Source organism: Mercenaria mercenaria, chromosome 9, assembly GCF_021730395.1.
Source record: "Mercenaria mercenaria strain notata chromosome 9, MADL_Memer_1, whole genome shotgun sequence".
Taxonomy (NCBI): domain Eukaryota; kingdom Metazoa; phylum Mollusca; class Bivalvia; order Venerida; family Veneridae; genus Mercenaria; species Mercenaria mercenaria.
This window is the reverse complement of record NC_069369.1, coordinates 24,667,502-24,688,946: the sequence shown is the minus strand read 5'-3', so window position 1 is coordinate 24,688,946 and position 21,445 is coordinate 24,667,502. Positions and strand designations below refer to the sequence as shown.

The following is a 21,445-nucleotide window of genomic DNA, read 5'->3' as shown; positions in this document are numbered from 1 at the left end:
GGTTCTAGTTTAGATATTCACAAAATTTAGACGAATCCTTTTTAAATTGACTACTTTATGACCTCTTGAATGATTTCCGGAAATTAGCCGTAAAATTTCCGGGTTTTCCGGGGAATACACTTTGCCATGTAATATCCTCTATTTATTATTAAAATTATTATTAATTGTTAATAATATTTTGAATATTTTATAAACCATAATTCTGATTTAAATCTTGGTCTTAAAATATAATACAAAATCAGTGAGATAATAAAAATATTATCAGTTCACTCAACCATCCCTGATCACATTCGCACTTTTAAAATTTGTTCTTTACATATAGTGTGTGCTAAATCCAATATCTTTCTTTACCTATGTTGTCTGCAAAATCTATATTTTACATAAAAATAATGCCTGACAATCATTCATTTAAAACCCCATATATTTTGTTCTTTACATACAGTGTTTGCAAAATCCAATATCCTTAGGCAGTACTCAACTGCAAAGTATTCTGTTTCGCAAATGGGATATAGTACTGTTTTAGGCCTTACCTTTTAGCGCTACCGGTCTAGATATTGGCCTTGCCGGTGACCGGGACCAAAAAATATGTGGAAAGCTACATCAAAAGGAGTAACATCACGTATAAGGGTATGTTTTTTGCTCACTAAAGGCTGTGACAAAGCCGAAATTATCCTATGTTTTTGACTCTTGCTAGCTGAATAACTGTCATCGTGGAATTGAATACTGTACGGATCATTGATATCCCGCAGCCTATATCTTTTTGTGGGTGGGGTAATTCTCACCTGTTTGATGTGAAGGTGAAGGATGTACTTGTATTGTTGCATATGTACGTGAGTGTATAATATACAAGGTAAAGTTTTGGGTAAGGTTAAATTATGAGCATTTAATGCATGTGTATGTTCAGTGTATCAATTTAGTGCTCAACATTGGGTATTGCATAAGCATTTCATTGTGTATTTATCAAGCAGTTGCTGTGTTAACCTAAGACTAAGTGGTGTAAAGATGTGTTAGGAAGACTGTTTAAATGGATCTAATCACACATGAATAAGCCAACTATTTAAATGTATCTTATCACACATGAATAAGCCCAAACTTGTGGCTTAGTGAAATTGAGGAAATGAGAATTTTCTACAGTCTTTAACAGATCTATGAATCCTTAATAGCAAAGTAGCCTTTTCAGGGAGAAGGTTATAAATTAACTCTATGGGAACATTGGTATAGTTGTTAAGGTATCGGTTGCTAAACGCGGAAGTTGTTGGGTCGAGCTCTCCTGGGGTTGTTTTCTCATATGACACCAGGAAGCAGACTCGAGAGTGATTCAAATCAAAGAAGTATAAAATACACAGAATGGTAACAGCATACTTGTGATACATGCCAGATTGTCTCAGAAATGACATACTCGTCCCGGTGTCCCTGACAGTGTTGAAATGTCCCGGAAAAACAAAAATACAGGAACAAAATAAAAATAACCCCCCACAAAAACTAGTTTTTTTTCTATAAATTATTGAATTTTGCACAATTAACAGTCCCCAGTTACACATTGTTTATTCCTAATTATCCGATATCAGTTTCATGCCCTCAGGCGGGACACGTGTTGATTAAGCCTGCTTTGATCACACCGCGATCTTTTCATGAGCCTGATTATGTTACAGTCAGTTATTATGATGACCCTGATTAAGAACTGACAGGATTATGCAATCAATAACTGTTTTATGATACTTTAATTAGGAACAATAGTCGAAAATCTCATTGTTTTTAGCATGTAGGCGGTGAAGCTACTTATAGCCTTTATGGAAGAGATGATTGGAAACGGTCAATTAAATGATAATTATTTTAAAAGGTTGTAATCATTTGGAATGTAGATTGGAATGTCACACATATTCTAAATTAACATTTTGAATGTTGAATGCCTTTGCTGACCGACCCATGAAAATTGACCTGACTCGAAATATTTTATATTGTTGATTTTATCTATAAGATTTATTTTATTCCTTTAAGGATTCCTCTTGTATTAATTATTAGATAAACGTTTAAGCTTTAGAATGATACCAACTTAGCTAGATTCTAAATCACGATGACCAGGTTAATTCTTCATATATAGTAAGTCTCCTAAATGTGTTCACCCAGGGAACGCAATAAATTCACGTGCCAAACTATAGATGTGTATTACCCGTATTTACCTCCCTTAGAAAGCTAGACGACATTTGCAGCAAATTTTGCTTATAAATAGTTATAAGAGAGTGAACAATGTTTATCTCATGAAACTACATGTAATTTTATGATATTTATGCATGAAACGGACGAATACCAATGGCACGGTGTATGTCCCGGACAAAGGGAAAAAATCCCGGAAATTTTAACTCTGAATCAAGGAAATGTCCTGAAAAATTGTGGCATGTATGGGTAACAGGATACAATCTCGCATAAGCGCGTGTTACCGCGTTAGCTTATTGAAGCGTTTGCTGACTTGATCACTCGTGATCAAATCAACAGACGCTTATTAAAGTGGTGATATGGCCGGCAGGTAATAAACCGAATCGGGTCCAATTTTCAAATGATAACTGTTGATTTCTCAGACTTCCAATCATAAATTCATGCCTTCCCCATGTAGGAAATACTAATAACATTTAAAAAAAATCATTCTCATTATGAACAAACAATCTGATAGGAAGTTTTTCACGACACAAATTTTTATCCTTCTGCTGTCTGTTTCATACACTGGTAAAACAAGATCTCATTATTAAGTTCCCACGTGACTTTGGCGAGATTTGCTCTATATGCCTTTCAAGTTGCCGATCTATTTATTTTTATAGCTCTTTGTTCAAATAATGTCCAAGCTATCATCACAATCAATGAAATAAATAAGCATAAATTAAAACACTTGACACCTGTTAGCCAGCTGGGCCTGTAACTCCCGAAGTCTAGGGGCACAGTCTGAAGCTACTGTTTGACAAAATACATGTTACTATGTCTTTAAGGTTTTTATGCCCCCGAAGGGAGGCATATCGTTTTTGAACCGTCTGTCAGTCTGTCGGTCTGTCCGCAATTTTCGTGTCCGGTCCATATCTTTGTCATCCGTGGATGGATTTTCAAATAACTTGGTATGAATGTGTACCACAGTAAGACGACATGTCGCGCGCAAGACCCAGGTCCGTAGCTCAAAGGTCAAGGTCACACTAAGACGTTAAAGGTCATTTTGTCATGATAGTGCATTGATGGGCGTGTCCGGTCCATATCTTTGTCATCCATGGATGGATTTTCAAATAACTTGGCATGAATGTGTACCACAGTAAGACGACTTGTCGCGCGCAAGACCCAGGTCCGTAGCTCAAAGGTCAAGGTCACACTTAGACGTTAAATGTCATATGTAAAATCCTACATTTTCTGTTACATTTGATAATTTACATTATTGTGACCTCTTGAAAAGTGCCTATTCATAAAAACACTATAATAGGACCAGACGAATGAGACTCTTTCTGTAACAATAAAACTGACACACCCCACTACACATTTCCATGGCAACTTTTGATGAAAATATTGAAACTGAACATATTTAGATCAGTGCTATTGGAGCTTATTATAAGATTTTCAAATATGTAATGTTTGATAAAAACTGTCTGTAGGAATTTCAAAGACAGCTTTTGTTCTGACTGACCAGGGCTGCTTCCGTAACAATATCAGTTAGCAGTGAATGTAATCAATGTTTTAGGTGTAGCATTAGTGATCAGACATTATTGTTTCTTTTAATTGTAATAGGGATATTTTTTGTTATTTTGACAGATTGTAAACCTAACACGTAACGGTCAGCGATGTATGGTACATCAGTCTCAGTCATCAAGCTCGCCTACTCCACCTGGTAATCTGAAAGATGTACCTCCACCAGGTTCTATGCCACCTCCAGTGGAGCCAAAACCACCAGGGGAGTCGTAAGTCATCAGTTATTGTACTTATTTACAAACATTGCAGGACAGTGACATGCCGGACAGACTTCTTAAGTGAATCAGTTTTTCTCTTATTTCTCAGTATTCACAGCTTGATTTGCTACGTTTTCACTTTATCTCTGTAACAATATTTCAATAAAATAATGAATTTCGGGTTTATGTTTTGGTGCACTTTAATTGTATCTCTGTTGTTTCTAAATTATGAATAAGATTCACAATCAAAATAAGTTTTCTGTATCCTCACCCATGATATGAATTAAGGGCCGTTACTTTAGCACCAATAGTCCATAAACTATTCCCCTTTTATACTCAGAATGTCTGGTTTATGTTTATGGCATTCACTCTGTATCAGATTCTGTTATTATGTCTCCCCCTCTCTGGGGGAGACATTGTTTTTGCCCTGTCTGTCCGTCCGTCCGTCCGTCCGTACGTCACACTTCATTTCCGGGCAATAACTGGAGAACCATTTGACCTAGAACCTTCAAACTTCATAGGATGGCAGGGCTTATGGAGGAGACGACCCCTATTGTTTTTGAGGTCACTGCGTCAAAGGTCAAGGTCACAGGGGCCTGAACATGGAAAACCATTTCCGATCAATAACTTGAGAATCACTTGACCCAGAATGTTGAAACTTCATAAGATGATTGGTCATGCAGAGTAGGTGACCCCTATTGATTTCGGTGTCACTCTGTTGAAGGTCAAGGTCACACGGGCCTGAACATGGAAAACCATTTCCGATCAATAACTTGAGAACGACTTGACCCAGAATGTTGAAACTTTATAGGATGATTGGTCATGCTGAGTAGATGACCCCTATTGATTTTGGGGTCACTCCGTTGAAGGTCAAGGACACAGGGGCCTGAACATGGAAAACCGTTTCCGATCAATAACTTGAGAACGTCTCAACCCAGAATGTTGAAACTTCATAGGATGATTGTTCATGCAGAGTAAATGACCCATATTGTTTTTGGGGTCACTCCGTTAAAGGTCAAGGTCACAGGGGCCTGAACATTGATAACCATTTCCGATCAGTAACTTAAGAACCCAGGGGTTTTTTTTGGCTGTTTTTATAGCCGTTATTCGGCTATATTCCCAATGCCAAAAAGTATGTATTTTTCCCAAAATGAGTGCAAAAATTCCGAATCTACATTCTGAAAAAAATTACATCAAAATTGCACAAATATTGACCAAATTATGGACAATTTTGTAATGGAAGTATGTTAAAGAGGTTGTACAATGTGAAACCAGTGTATGAGAAAGTGCTTAAACACATCTTTACTATATCCTATGGGACTAAATATTTCCCAATTTGGAACATTTACGCATCAAAATTCCCAATTTTGGGGGTTTAGGCTATGTTCCCAAATGCGCTAGAAAAAACCCTGGAACCTCTTGATCCAGAATGTTGAAACTTCATAGGATGATTGAACATGCAGAGTAGATGACCCCTATTGATTTTGGGGTCACTCTGTTTTAGGTCAAGGTCACAGGAGCCTGAACATGGAAAACAATTTCCGATCAACAACTTGAGAACCACTTGACCCAGAATGTTGAAACTTCATAGGATGATTGAACATGCAGAGTAGATGACCCCTATTGATTTTGGGGTCAGTCTATTAAAGGTCAAGGTAATGGGCCTGGTCATTTATAATCATTTCTGGAAAATAACTTGAGAACCACTTGACCTAGAATGTTGAAACTTAATAGGATGATTGGACATGCAGAGTAGATGACCCCTATTTATTTTGAGGTCACTTGATCAAAGGTGAAGGTCACAGGAGCCTGAACAGTGACTTGAGAACCACTAGGCCAAGAGTGTTGAAACTTAGCGGGATGACTGGACATGCCAAGTAGATGATCCCTCTTGCAGCCAACCATCAGTGTCTCTTTGACTTTCGCTCCTGACCCCTATTGACTTCTTGCCTATAGGACTTTTCATTGGGGGAGACATGCGCTTTTTAGCTCACCTGTCACAAAGTGACAAGGTGAGCTTTTGTGATCGTGCGGTGTCCGTCGTCCGTCCGTCCGTGCATGCGTGTGTCCGTTCGTCCGTAAACTTTTGCTTGTGACCACTCTAGAGGTCACATTTTTCATGGGATCTTTATGAAAGTTGGTCAGAATGTTCATCTTGATGATATCTAGGTCAAGTTCGAAACTGGGTCACGTGCCTTCAAAAATTAGGTCAGTAGGTCTAAAAATAGAAAAACCTTGTGACCTCTATAGAGGCCATATATTTCACAAAATCTTCATGAAAATTGGTCAGAATGATGATATTGATGAAATCTAGGTCAAGTTCGAAACTGGGTCACGTGCCGTCAAAAACTAGGTCAGTAGGTCTAAAAATAGAAAAACCTTGTGACCTCTCTAGAGGCCATGTATTTCACGAGATCTTCATGAAAATTGGTCAGAACGTTCACCTTGATGATATCTAGGTCAAGTTCGAAAGTGGGTCACGTACCTTTAAAAACTAGGTCAGTAGGTCAAATAATAGAAAAACCTTGTGACCTCTCTAAAGGCCATATTTTTCATGGGATCTGTATGAAAGTTGGTCTGAATGTTCATCTTGATGATATCTAGGTCAGGTTTGAAACTGGGTCACGTGCGGTCTAAAACTAGGTCAGTAGGTCTAAAAATAGAAAAACCTTGTGACCTCTCTAGAGGCCATATATTTCATGAGATCTTCATGAAAATTGGTCAGAATGTTCACCTTGATGATATCTAGATCAAAGTTGAAAGTGGGTCACGTGCCATCAAAAACTAGGTCAGTAGGTCAAATAATAGAAAAACCTTGTGACCTCTCTAGAGGCCATATTTTTCATGGGATCTGTATGAAAGTTGGTCTGAATGTTCATCTTGATGATATCTAGGTCAGTTTTGAAAGTGGGTCATGTGCCATCAAAAAGTAGGTCAGTAGGTCAAATAATGAAAAAACGTTGTGACCTCTCTAGAAGCCATATTTTTCATGGGATCTGTATGAAAGTTGGTCTGAATGTTTATCTTGATGATATATAGGTCAAGTTTGAAACTGGGTCAACTGCGATCAAAAACTAGGTCAGTAGGTCTTAAAATAGAAAAACCTTGTGACCTCTCTAGAGGCCATACCCTTGAATGGATCTTCATGAAAATTGGCCAGAATGTTCACCTTGATGATATCTAGGTCAGTTTTGAAACTGGGTCACGTGCCTTAAAAAACTAGGTCAGTAGGTCAAATAATAAAAAAACCTTGTGACCTCTCTAGAGGCCATACTTTTCATGGGATCTGTATGAAAGTTGGTCTGAATATTCATCTTCATGATATCTAGGTCAAGTTTGAAACTGGGTTAACTGTGGTCAAAAACTAGGTCAGTAGGTCTAAAATTATTAAAATCTTTTGACCTCTCTAGAGGCCATATTTTTCAATGGATCTTCATGAAAATTGATCTGAATGTTCACCTTGATGATATCTAGGTCAGTTTCGAAACTGGGTCACGTGCGGTCAAAAACTAGGCCAGTAGGTATAAATAGAAAAACCTTGTGACCTCTCTAGAGGCCATATTTTTCATGAGATCTTCATGAAAATTACTGAGAATGTTCACCTTGATGATATCTAGGTAAAGTTCAAAACAGGGTCACGTACCTTCGAAAACTAGGTCAATAGGTCAAATAATAGAAAAACCTTGTGACCTCTCTAGAGACCATATTTTTCAATGGATCTTCATGAAAATTGGTCAGAATTTTTATCTTGATAATATCTAGGTCAAGTTCAAAACTGGGTCACATGAGCTCAAAAACTAGGTCACTATGTCAAATAATAGAAAAAACGACATCATACTCAAAACTGGGTCATGTGGGAAGAGGTGAGCGATTCAGGACCATCATGGTCCTCTTGTTTTATGGAGGGGGGGGGGGGATTCTTTTTTAGCTCACCTGTGACAGGGTGAGCTTTTGTGATCGTCTGTCGTCCGTCCACAATTTCTTGTGAACAAGATAGAGACAACATTTTGCAAGCAATTTTGATCAAACTTGTACAAAACGTGTATTGGCATGATATCTCAATTCCTTTCGAAAACTGGCCAGATCCCATCATGGCTTCTAGAGTTATTGCCCCTTAAAGGGCCAGGATTTGCTATTTTTGTGCGTCAACAATTTCTTGTCTGCACGATAGTGGTTTCATTTATGATTTTATTTTAACCAAACTTGCACACAACTTGTATAACCATAAGATCTTGGTTCCTTTCTTAAACTATTCAGATCCCATGATGGGTTCCAGAGTTATGGCCCCTGAAGGGCCAAAATTAGCTATTTTGACCTTGTCTGCACAATAGCAGCTTCATTTAATGATTTGATTTTTACCAAACTTGCACACAACTTGTATCACCGTAAGATCTTTGTTCCTTTCTTGAACTGGTCAGATTCCATCATGGGTTCCAGAGTTATGGCCCTTGTCTGCACAATAGAAGCTTTATTTATGATTCGAATTTAATTAAACTTGCAGAAAACTTGTGTCACCACAAGATCTCGGTTCCTATCTTAAACCAACCAGATCCCATAACGGGTTCTAGAGTTATGGCCCCTGAAAGGTCCAAAATTAGCTTTTTTTTACCTTGTCTGCACAATAGCAGCTTCATTTATGATTTGGTTTTAACCAAACTTGCACACAACTTGAATCACCACAAGATCTTGGTTTCTTTCTTGAAATGGCCAGATTCCGGTATGGATTCCAGAGTTATGGCCCCTGATAGGGGCGAGAATTAGCTATTTTGACCTTGTCTGCACAATAGCAGCTTCATTTATGATTTGAATTTAATCAAACTTGAACAAAACTTGTGTCATTATAAGGTCTTGGTTCTTTTCTTGAACCGGCCAGATACTGTTATGGGTTCCAGAGTTACAGACCCTGAAAGGGCCAAAATTAGCTATTTTGACCTTGTCTGCACAATAGCAGCTTCATTTATGATTTGATTTTAACCATACTTGCACACAACTTGTATCACCATAAGATCTCGATTCCTTTTTATACGCCCGAAGGAACATATTATGTTATCGCCTCGATGTCTGTCTGTCTGTATGTCTGTTGGTTAGCAATTTCCCTTCCGCTCTGTAACTCTTGAACCCCTTGAAGGATTTCAAAGAAACCTGGCACAAATGTTCACCTCATCGAAGCGACGTGCAGAGTACATATTTCGGATGGCTCACTTCAAGGTCAAGGTCACACATAGGGGTCAAAGGTCATATGACATTGTTTTGTGTGTATATTGCTCTGCATTTGCGTTGATTGCAGTGCTCTTGTTTTTATTTGGCAGATCCTTCTTTTGTTGATTAACAATAAATTTTTTCAGTTACTTCCCTTTTATGTTACTATAAATAACTTATTTAGTAACTTTTTTATTATTGGCTATAGGGAAAAACAGAGACCACTTTTCTGTGGTACATGGTACCTCCAATTTTTAGGTGTATTTTGACATATCTGTACCTTGTAAGAATTTTTTTTACTTTTTGGTTAAATTCTTCCCTTTGTTGTTCCTGTCCTTTGGACTTAGATATTTTTTCTGAAGACTTAGATTTATTTTTTCATTTCTTCCCTTTGTTATTCCTGTCCTTTGGGCTTCATCAGTCAAAATTTTGCTCCTATCCTCCTCTGATGTAATCCTTCGGGCATGAAACTACTGGCCTGATTTGAAAATACTTTTATTTGAAGTAACTTTAAGAAAATTTCAAAGTAACTTTAATAAAATTTCAACTATATTTTCTCATAATTCTTTTGATTGATCTTGATTATGATTTTTTGCCCTTCTTGTCCTTAAGTGCAATGAAAACAGGTGAGCGATATAGGGCCATTTTGGCCCTCTTGTTTACAAAAGCAATTTCTAGTTACTAAATTGATTTTATTCAAACTTCAAATAGTTATTCCACATCATCAACCACATCATAGATTATATTATAGGTCCATGAAGTGAAGATATATGTGACATTTTTATCTTGGATGGACCCATACTGTCCAGTATTCTTTAGTTTTGTTGACTGTGAAGAAACATCTCATATTAAATGTTTTATGTCCTGACAAATCGGTATTGTTGGGGTATTAATCACTTCAGTGATAGCACTAGTTTAATCAGAAATGCCATGTGTCTATATCCGGCACTGAAATAGTAAAAACTTAGTTGAGTGTGCTGTCTCCTCTTACTGCTCCAGTAATCATTGTACATAGCTGAAGAAATGCTTTTAGAGTGATCAGTCAGTTTTTAATCTGTACCTGCTTGCTTACCTCAATAGGGAGAGCTAGGATCTACAGATTGCGGGGTTGTGAATTAGATACAGAATCCAGGACCACTGGTTAGGTTAACTGCCCACTGTTACATCACTGAAATACTGTTGAAAAAATGGCATTAAACCCAAAACAAAACAATTTTAAATGTGATACCAGATATAAATGCTTTAATAATGCAGACTTATTACTTCCTATCTTAGTGAGAATCTATACATAGTTTTCCATCTTGACTGTAATAAGTAATGTAGGTATCTCCAATTCAAGTGGCCATATCCAGTAATATAATCAATTTCTTTTTCAAAGAAGTAAAGGTGGAGGTGGTGTTTTTGGAAAGCTGCTTGGTGTTACATTGGTTGGTATAGGTGGAGCGATAGGATATGCATGGTACGATCAGGAATTTCGCAACACACTCAAAGTAAAAGTTCCTTACAGTGAGGGTGTGATGGATGCTATCTTTACTTACCTACCAGACAGTCCTTCTGTTCCTGCTCCATTAATGTAAGGAAAATATTTGGTTTTGATTATGTTAAAACTAGCTTTGGTTTGTTCTGAAGTTTTCACGATTTTTTACAGATTGTAAGGTACATGTATTTTGAAAAATTCTTAAATGCAACTGTCTGAGAAATTTTATGTTGTTTACTTTAATACTCAGTACTAGTAATACAGACTAGCATTACTACTCTCTGATATGTTTATGTTAAGTGATTTTTTTTTAGCAAAAATTAAAAAGCATGAAGTTGACTGTCTGTCATTATCTCAGCCAAAGAATTTTTTAAAGACGTTAATTTTATGTATGCTGTGTTTAACACAAACAAAATTAATGTTTCCAGATCTGATAAAAGTACAGCCAGCATGCCCCAGCTCAGCAAGGAAGAGGCCAGACTCCAGGATGAACAGCTACTGCCAAAGTTGAGAGAAAAACCTGAAAAAATTGTGGTTGAACCAGTGACCCCTGCACAGCCTGCAACACCAGTACCACCTCCACCACCTAAACCGGTGGAGAAGAAAAAAGGTTATACTAGTATTCAGTATTTGTTGAATTGATAGATATACAAAAATAGGGCAGTGTTTAAATAGATACTAGCCAAAATTCCATTCCTTGTCAGTGCAAGAAATGGACAAATGTGTTTGTAATCATTCATCCTCAACACCTCCACATCTGATTCAGGTGGGGAAGTTGGCAGTTAATTGCAGATAACAGGTTTACACTGGTACAGATTCCAGGAACATTGGTTAGGTTAACTGCTCTGAAATACTGTTGAAAAATGATGTAAAACCAAATAAACAAACAATATAAGAAATATACACAAATTTGAACCTTCCTGAATACAACAAAATGACATGTTAATAGATGTGTGTGTGTGATGGGTAATGCTTGTACAAAGCTTTTTTTGTCCAAATGAATGTAAAGTGTTTTATATTACCCTGAAACAAAATATAATTATTACATTGGCCAACGGTTGTCATGGGTTGTGGAAGTACAGTTTAGTCTTTTGCTCTAACCTGCTTAAGCAAAGAAATTACTAGAAACTTTGTCTTTGCTAGGGTCACTTCCTCCAGAATGCTGACATAAGCAAATTAACAGATTAAAATTAACATTATTCTTTCTTCTTACAGAAGACACACCAAACCAAAAACAATTGGAAGAGGAAGTAAAAGCAAGAGATGCTGTAAACCGAAAACTGCGAGAGAAAGAGGAAGCCAGGAGAAGACAGGCAGAGAAAGAAGCAGAAATTGCAGCTGAAAATGCCGCCTTGGAAGTTATTTTGGAGAATCTTACAGAGGTTTGTGATGGAGCTCTTCGTAAAGCACGAGAGGCCCAGGAGGCCATAATTGAGTCAACAAAAAATCACACACAACTGCTCAAAACTGCCATGGATGATTCTTCCAATGTAAGTTAATTACAATGTGTATAACTTCTCATATTTGATCAAACAAAATTTATGTTTTAAATTAACACACAAGATTATTGGAAAGATTCCAACAGTCCATGAAAATAATGTAAATGTTATACTGCTTTATTTGAATTACTGGTAATTGAACTTACTTAAAATAAAGTTGCTGCAGCAATATATTGTATGCTGTTATTTGATACAGGTGTTAGACAAGGAAACACAGTGGCAGTCTGTATCAATGGCTTTTGAGAAGAGGGAAGAGGCAGTCAATGCTGGAGAGCAGATAGTTCATAAAGCAAAGTAAAATATTCAAGTTACTTTCATAGCTAAGTGCTTCCTTTCCCTAGCAGTTGGGGATTGGACTTCAACTGTTAACACACACAGTTTCTAATAGAGATTACAGAAAAATGAATGGGTTTGATGCTGTGATTTGTTTGACTTTACAGTCACACTGTGCCAAAGGTGGAATTGGCATTATGTGGTACAGAATGAAGTATATTTGTACCTGTCTTCATCCTGTACTACCACCACTAACTGTGTGTGTAACACCTTGGTCTACAGTTTTCAAGTTTCATTGATATATGGCCCCTTTTTAAGGGGTCAGTAGGTCAAAGGACATTGTCACAGTAACCTCCAGTCTGAAAATGGTTTCTGCTCAAAAAGTAAAACTCTTTTTGGCCTTGTCTTTCAATTTCATTGGATGATTATCTGTGGTCAGTTGATAACCTTTCCTGTTTTATAGGTCAGAAGGTCAAAGATCAAGGTCACAGTGCCCTTTAGAATGAAAACAAATTAAACCCACAAACTAAAGAACTGTTTGGTTAACAGTCATTAAATTTCTTAGATTGATTGCCTGAGGTCAGTAGATGACTATCAAAGGTTAATGTAAGAGTGTCATTGAGACTAAACAGTTTGCACTCAATATCTAAAGAACCCTTTGGCCTACAGTTGTCAAAACTAAAAGGTCAATTCACAGTGACCATAAGACTGAAAATGGTTACAGCTCAATATCTAAAGAACACTAGCCTACAAGTGTCAAACTTCATAGGATGATTGCATGTGTTCACTATATAACCACTATTGTTTTAGGGATGAAGGGGTCTGAGGTCAAGGACACAGTGACCATTAGTCTGAAAATTGACTCAGCTGAATAACTTTTTAAAAAAAACAGTTGGGCCTTCTGCCTTCAAACTTAATGTCCATAGATGACCCTTACTGTTCTTACATCACTATATGTCAAAGGTCAAGATCACAGCATATAAAGTCACATACCTAGTTGCCTCCTATGTGCTGTCTTGTTTGGTAGGGGTGGGGTTGGCACATACGTGTTTTACAAACTCCATTTGTTCTTTTGATTTATTGAAAAAAATACAAACACAAATAGTTTGAGCTGGTTAGGGACAGGAAAAATACTTCAGTTATCAAAATTTGAAGAAAAAAAATATTCAAGAAAAAGTTTTACTGAAGATCTTTGTCTTCAAAAGATATATTCAGCTGAGAAGAATGTTATTCAAAGACAGGTATTTTATTTTTACTCAAGAATATCTTGATTTTAGGATTGAATGCTTACATTTTTCAGAGAAAATCTGGAAAAGTTACGACATGCAATAGATGATGGAAGGCAGAATAGTGTAACTAAAAAGAATAAAGCATTGACTGTTGCCAAAGAAAAACTAAACCAGCTTACTACTGAACTTAACAAGAAACAAAATGAGGTATGTATATCTGTGAAATAATAAGTCATATTTCCCAGTTGAACTGTCTGTGATTACCATGTACTAGACATGTATGAGAACTCTCTTTGAGAGTCTATGAGTATGATCTAATAATGAGACAGTTTATATTTTCATGTATCAAACATATACAAAACAGTCTTTCCCATCTTTATCATGTACTAGCAGACTTCTGGAAAGTCGTCGGTCCAACGGACATGACCGGAAAATTTTGGTCTGGTCCGCGGTTTCTTAATCCGGATGCGGTTTATCGTACCCTGAGAACTGCAACATCTCGGACAACATATCAAAATGGCGTCACTTACATATTATGCCGGGGCAGAACCGGGAAAGAAACGTAAATTAACGCCCAACAGTCGTAATGAAAGGAAACAAATGTATGAAAATAAGAGGGTTGACCGAACATTTAACGAGAAACGGACTAAAAATGATCACACCTGGCTTGAATATGAATTATGATGGAGAAAAGCAACATGTGTGGTACACTGACATTTTCTTTGGTCCGGCATATTTTTTTTCGGTCCGGCAGATTTTTAGGCATTGCTGGACCAAATGTCCTGCCATTTTTTCCAACTTTCCTGAAGTCTGGTACTAGACATGTATGAGAACTCTCTGTGAGAGTCCATGAGTATGATCTAACAATGAGACAGTTGATATTTGTATTCATTTATCAAACATAGATAAAACAGTCTTTCCTGTCTTTAACTGTCTGTGATTACCATGTACTAGACATGTATGAGAACTCTCTGTGAGAGTCTATGAGTATGATCTAACAATGAGACAGTTTATATTTGTATTAATATATCAAACATAGATAAAAGAGTCTTTTCCCTCTTTAACTGTCTGTGATTACCAAGTACTAGACATGTATGAGAACTCTCTTTGAGAGTCTATGAGTATGATCTAACAATGAGACAGTTTATATTTGTATTCATTTATCAAACATAGATAAAACAGTCTTTCCCGTCTTTAACTGTCTGTGATTACCAAGTACTAGACATGTATGAGAACTCTCTTTGAGAGTCTATGAGTATGATCTAACAATGAGACAGTTTCTATTTGTATTCATTTATCAAACATAGATAAAACAGTCTTTCCCGTCTTTAACTGTCTGTGAATACCAAGTACTAGACATGTATGAGAACTCTCTTTGAGAGTCTATGAGTATGATCTAACAATGAGACGGTTTCTATTTGTATTCGTATATCAAACATAGATAAAACAGTCTTTCCCGTCTTTAACTGTCTGTGATTACCAAGTACTAGACATGTATGAGAACTCTCTTTGAGAGTCTATGAGTATGATCTAACAATGAGACAGTTTATATTTGTATTCATATATCAAACATAGATAAAAGAGTCTTTTCCGTCTTTAACTGTCTGTGATTACCATGTACTAGACATGTATGAGAACTCTCTTTGAGAGTCTATGAGTATGATCTAACAATGAGACAGTTTATATTTGTATTCATATATCAAACATAGATAAAAGAGTCTTTTCCGTCTTTAACTGTCCGTGATTACCAAGTACTAGACATGTATGAGAACTCTCTTTGAGAGTCTATGAGTATGATCTAACAATGAGGCAGTTTATATTTGTATTAATATATCAAACATAGATAAAAGAGTCATTTTCCCTCTTTAACTGTCTGTGATTACCATGTACTAGACATGTATGAGAACTCTCTTTGAGAGTCTATGAGTATGATCTAACAATGAGACAGTTTCTGTTTGTATTCATATATCAAACATAGATAAAACAGTCTTTTTCGTCTTTAACTGTCTGTGATTACCAAGTACTAGACATGTATGAGAACTCTCTTTGAGAGTCTATGAGTATGATCTAACAATGAGACAGTTTCTGTTTGTATTCATATATCAGACATAGATAAAACAGTCTTTCCCGTCTTTAACTGTCTGTGATTACCAAGTACTAGACATGTATGAGAACTCTCTTTGAGAGTCTATGAGTATGATCTAACAATGAGACAGTTTCTGTTTGTATTCATATATCAAACATAGATAAAAGAGTCTTTTCCGTCTTTAACTGTCTGTGATTACCAAGTACTAGACATGTATGAGAACTCTCTTTGAGAGTCTATGAGTATGATCTAACAATGAGACAGTTTATATTTGTATTCATATATCAAACATAGATAAAAGAGTCTTTTCCGTCTTTAACTGTCTGTGATTACCAAGTACTAGACATGTATGAGAACTCTCTTTGAGAGTCTATGAGTATGATCTAACAATGAGGCAGTTTATATTTGTATCAATATATCAAACATAGATAAAAGAGTCATTTTCCCTCTTTAACTGTCTGTGATTACCATGTACTAGACATGTATGAGAACTCTCTTTGAGAGTCTATGAGTATGATCTAACAATGAGACAGTTTCTGTTTGTATTCATATATCAAACATAGATAAAACAGTCTTTTTCGTCTTTAACTGTCTGTGATTACCAAGTACTAGACATGTATGAGAACTCTCTTTGAGAGTCTATGAGTATGATCTAACAATGAGACAGTTTCTGTTTGTATTCATATATCAGACATAGATAAAACAGTCTTTCCCGTCTTTAACTGTCTGTGATTACCAAGTACTAGACATGTATGAGAACTCTCTTTGAGAGTCTATGAGTATGATCTAACAATGAGACAGTTTCTGTTTGTATTCATATATCAAACATAGATAAAACAGTCTTTAACTGTCTGTGATTACCAAGTACTAGACATGTATGAGAACTCTCTTTGAGAGTCTATGAGTATGATCTAACAATGAGACAGTTTATATTTGTATTCATATATCAAACATAGATAAAACAGTCTTTAACTGTCTGTGATTACCAAGTACTAGACATGTATGAGAACTCTCTTTGAGAGTCTATGAGTATGATCTAACAATGAGACAGTTTATATTTGTATTCATATATCAAACATAGATAAAAGAGTCTTTTCCGTCTTTAACTGTCTGTGATTACCAAGTACTAGACATGTATGAGAACTCTCTTTGAGAGTCTATGAGTATGATCTAACAATGAGACAGTTTCTATTTGTATTCATATATCAAACATAGATAAAACAGTCTTTTCCGTCTTTAACTGTCTGTGATTACCATGTACTAGACATGTATGAGAACTCTCTTTGAGAGTCTATGAGTATGATCTAACAATGAGACAGTTTATATTTGTATTCATATATCAAACATAGATAAAACAGTCTTTTTCCCTCTTTAACTGTCTGTGATTACCATGTACTAGACATGTATGAGAACTCACCTTGAGAGTCTGTGAGTATGATCTATCAATTGTTTTTTTTTTAATCAGGTAATGATAGTTCTTTTTGTTCAGATTGATTGGTGACAGATATTTATTCTGTTACTTGTGACAGATATAAGTGCAAAGTATATCACCAGTATGTTCTGTTATTAAATCTTATTAAATGCACAACATTTTCTACATCCTTTCCAGGTGTCTAAAGTAGAGTCAGAATCAAGAGTTATGTCAAAGTATAAGACCCTAGTAGACAGAGGAAAGGATCAGTTTAAAAAGGAGCTAGAAAGCCTCATGCCAGATGTCAAAATTGGCACAGGTCAGTAGAAAAGCTCCCAGATTCTAATATTTCACTCGGTGTAAGTCTTAATTTATTCTTTTTGTGCAGAACTAATTAATACAGGGGTTTTTTTTACCAGGAGGGGAAGGGGCCCAGGCCTCTGATTTGGGGAAAAAAACAACTCGGTATTTGGGCAAAGGGGAATAAAAAAATCTGATGTAAAGTCAATTTTGGGGGAAAACTGCATGATTTTAAAGAAATTTTCTGAGGGGAAGGGGCCTATAAACGGCCCCTAATATAAAGGGAAAAAAAACCCTGTAATAGTATCAAAAGGACAGGTATAATGTCTTTCCTAGATGTGAAGTTAATTTTTGGCATATTGAAACATCACAAAATGTATGTGATCACATGACAAAACCAAAATGCAGAGCATTTGTCTGTCCTACTGATAGCCTTGTTTGATAGGATACTGTATTGAAAGGGAAGTTAGTCAATTTGAACTGGATTATAAATATTAGTTGACTTTACCAAGTTTGACCATAATTATTGTTTTGTCAGAATATTGTTCCATCCGAATATAATGTTGCAGGTCGTAAACTCTCAGAGGAAGAATTAAATACATTGATAGCGCATGCTCACAGACGTATAGAGCAACTGCAGAAGCAACTGGCAGAACACTTAGCTATGGAACAACAGGTATGAAGTTTTGCAAGTCCAATTTTTGGGTGTTGCAAGTTTAAAAAATAATTGATTAAAATGTTACTTTACACTATTCGTAGAGAAAGTTCTCACAACTTATTTTAACTACAATAAGGACTACTTCCTAGATTCCTGACCCATGCTCTCACCTTAATACAGGATTGTGGAGACTGTCAAATTCTCCTCTCTCTAATATTTGAACCCATTACTTCTGGATCAGGGAGTCGGAAATTCTACCCCTGCAACTGTGTCTCCAATATAAAAAACTATTTAGTTTATATTAATTTGTTTTAGCTCGATTGTGATGAAAGCTTCAAGCTTACTGGAATCACTCTCGAGTCCACTTCCTGGAAAAACTAGTACTGGTGTCATATGAGAAGTCATGGTCATGACCCCGGTGGGGCTCGAACCCATGACCCCTGGATTGAGCAGCTGACACCTTATCCACTAGGCCACCGCTCCCCTTTTTAATACCTAAAAACCTATTTCTTAAGATTATTTCCTTTAAATTCAACTGTTGTACATGTATGTCACATATCTTTATGATATAATTAGATCTTGATGCTGAATTTTAAAATTTGTTACGAGTGAAAAAGTTTGGTCACCTAATTCATTGTGACAAGTTTAATCTGATTTAGTAAGTTATGTACTTAGATTTATTGTGAATTTTATAAAGAACAACTGTTGAATGTTTTGATGTGCTAAACTGAAAAGTCAGTTTTACTGCAGAAGGTTACATATTTATTCATGTTGTATATCAACATTTAATATGTGAACCATTAAAAATGATAATAATTGTTTGATTGTATTACATAGAGAATACAAGTGGCATTGTCAGAGCAGAGAGACGAAGATGAATTAATCACACAAGCAAGAGTTAAACAAGAGACTCAGAAAATGCTCGATGAATTTGCAGTGGAGAAAGACAAATGGGTAAGAGGAAGATGTGTCATCAAGTCATACTAGATGACTGAAATACTAATTACATGGAAATTGCTATATTTACATTCAAAGAATAAAGAGAATATGTAATTTCTTGGAAATTTCTGTCATTACGGGTCCACTGCTTTAATTGAAATATTCGGCTATATTAGTTACAGCTCTAATTTATAATTATAAATCCACTAAAAACTTTTTATCTTAGAAGAAGTAACAAAATTTTTGCTAAGTTGTATCCTAGTGTATGAAAAAGTGTAAGCTTACAAGTCTTAGCATTTCTACTCACTTGTTAACAGGAGGCTGATGCCCAGGTGCAGTTTGAGTTGGAACTTCGACGTAACTTGGCACGGCAAACTGCTGCTCACAGTGAACATCTTCAGGAGGTTCTACGCCTTCAGGAGGAGAAACTGACAAGAGCATTCGAGCATGAGCTTCACTTGCGTATCTTAGAGGACAGGAAGAGGTTTGAGGGAGAACTGACGGGATGGATAGCTAGACTTAGGGGAATAGAAGCTGCGGTCACAGGTATGAACTTTCTGTATACTAGTAGATTACATGAACAGTTGGTACTGATACGAATTAATAAAATGCTGCTTTCAAGACAGATTTTAAAAGCCTTTTTTAACTTTTGATGCTTTAAGGACATATACCTTTCAACTTCTACTTATAAATGTATAGACTTGTTGGGGGAAAATTTGAGAATTAAAAAAAAAACTGCAAGAGAGCAGAAATTCTCAGCTTTAATTTTATGTTAGTTTTCCCAAGGATGGAAACGACAGAATTAAGGTTACTTGTAGCTGTTTTAATTTGTTGGAAAATGGTGTACTCTAAATTCTTTTGGAATGGAGCAAACTGTTAAGTTTGTACTGAATTTAATCTTTTTACAGCTCGGGCGGAGACAGAAATGGTTGCCAAGGAAGCACAAGAATTATGGTTGGCTTGTGTTGCACTGAATGGAGCGATACGTGTCGGCAATGAAAGCGGAAGCACATGGGAGGAGCAACTCAAACCACTCGAAAAAGAAGTGGATACTGTTTTCTTTGCGGCTAAAAATAACCCATTTGTGTGTCTAGTCCTCGATTCAATACCTGAAACAGCATTGAAGAGAGGTGTATATACTGAGGACAACTTGAAAGAAAGATTTTATAAAGTGAGCCGTGTGGCAAGAAGAGTGGCTTTAATTGATGAAACTGGTGGATCATTAGCGAAATTTTTCTTATCATACATACAGTCAGTGTTTGTGTTTTCCACAGTCTATGCAAAGGAAGTTAATGATAGTGTAGACTTGGAAGATTTGGATACATTTCAAATATGTAGCCACGCAAGATACTGGCTGGAGAGAAATGATATTGAACAGGCTCTGAAATTTATGAATCTGCTCACTGGGGAGTCAAGACGAGTTGCCGCAGATTGGATAGAAGAGGCCCGACTACTCCTAGAAACAAGACAGGCCACTTACGCTCTAATGGCTTTTGCATCATCAACAGGTCTAGGAACATTATTCTGACATTATTCTAAACAAATTGAGACAAACAATTTTAAATTTAGGTAGCAATATTTATAAAAAAGCAGAACTATATTAATTTTTGTCTGTAGATATACATGGTTGTTACTGTATGACAGATTAGTTGTTGTAATATTTGAAAGTGTTAATGGTGAGAGAATAGTTCTGTTAGGAACTTTGAGATGGAAGGATTTGAGTGGAAGAATTTAATGTTATATTAAGTATGACTTTTGATTTTTGTTAAAAAGATATAATCATGAGCTTTGAGTTGATGCTGTGTAATGTTTTATATTTAGCAAAAAAAATGACACATTACTGGTAGGTACAGAAACACTTCTGTATTCAGTGTTCTGATCTTGTTATGTGTGAGAAAATAATGTTAGAACCTAGCTTGTATTAATAGTTAATGTCTAATACCAAGACGTGTTGACAAGTTACTTAAAGTAGTGCAGTTTTTCTTATCAGTGTATGCTGGTAACTTAAAAAACTTGAGCTTTTCTTAAAAGTTAATGCTGGTAACATTAAACACTTAAGCTTTTCTTATCAGTGTGTGCTGGTTACATAAAAAACTTAAGCTTTTATTATCACTGTATGCTGGTAACTTAAAAAAACTCAGTTTTTCCAGTCAGTGTGTGCTGGTAACTTTGATATAGTACCTTTAAGAAATGTGGTTTATACTGTGATAGCCTGTAAATAAGATCTATTCCTGAATATTTTGCAAACAGTCCATGATAAATGTGTATATGTAATTGTAATTGTGTTTATTAGAAAAAAAACTGATAGCTTTTCGCCTTTATTTGCATTAAGGATATCTTTAAAAATCACTTGTTTTTATGTTTCATTTTGAAAGAGATCTTTTTCACTCTTTAAGTCTTTCTGGTTTCAAGATTTAAGATGCTTGTTGGAAAATGAAATTAAGAATGCGGAAAAATATG

General features: G+C 36.0%; 1 protein-coding gene across 1 annotated transcript; it reads left to right on the top strand.

Moving 5' to 3' along the window:
- Nucleotides 1–512: 512 nt before the first annotated feature.
- On the top strand, nucleotides 513–20,697 carry LOC123546740 (MICOS complex subunit MIC60-like). The gene is made up of 12 exons (XM_045333254.2): nucleotides 513–627; nucleotides 3,781–3,926; nucleotides 10,492–10,686; nucleotides 11,019–11,200; nucleotides 11,806–12,080; nucleotides 12,286–12,383; nucleotides 13,663–13,798; nucleotides 17,287–17,407; nucleotides 17,958–18,064; nucleotides 18,884–19,000; nucleotides 19,303–19,531; nucleotides 19,894–20,697. The coding sequence occupies exons 1-12, from the start codon at nucleotides 586–588 to the stop codon at nucleotides 20,511–20,513; spliced, it is 2,268 nt and encodes a 755-aa protein (XP_045189189.2). The 5' UTR covers nucleotides 513–585; the 3' UTR covers nucleotides 20,514–20,697.
- Nucleotides 20,698–21,445: the final 748 nt, after the last annotated feature.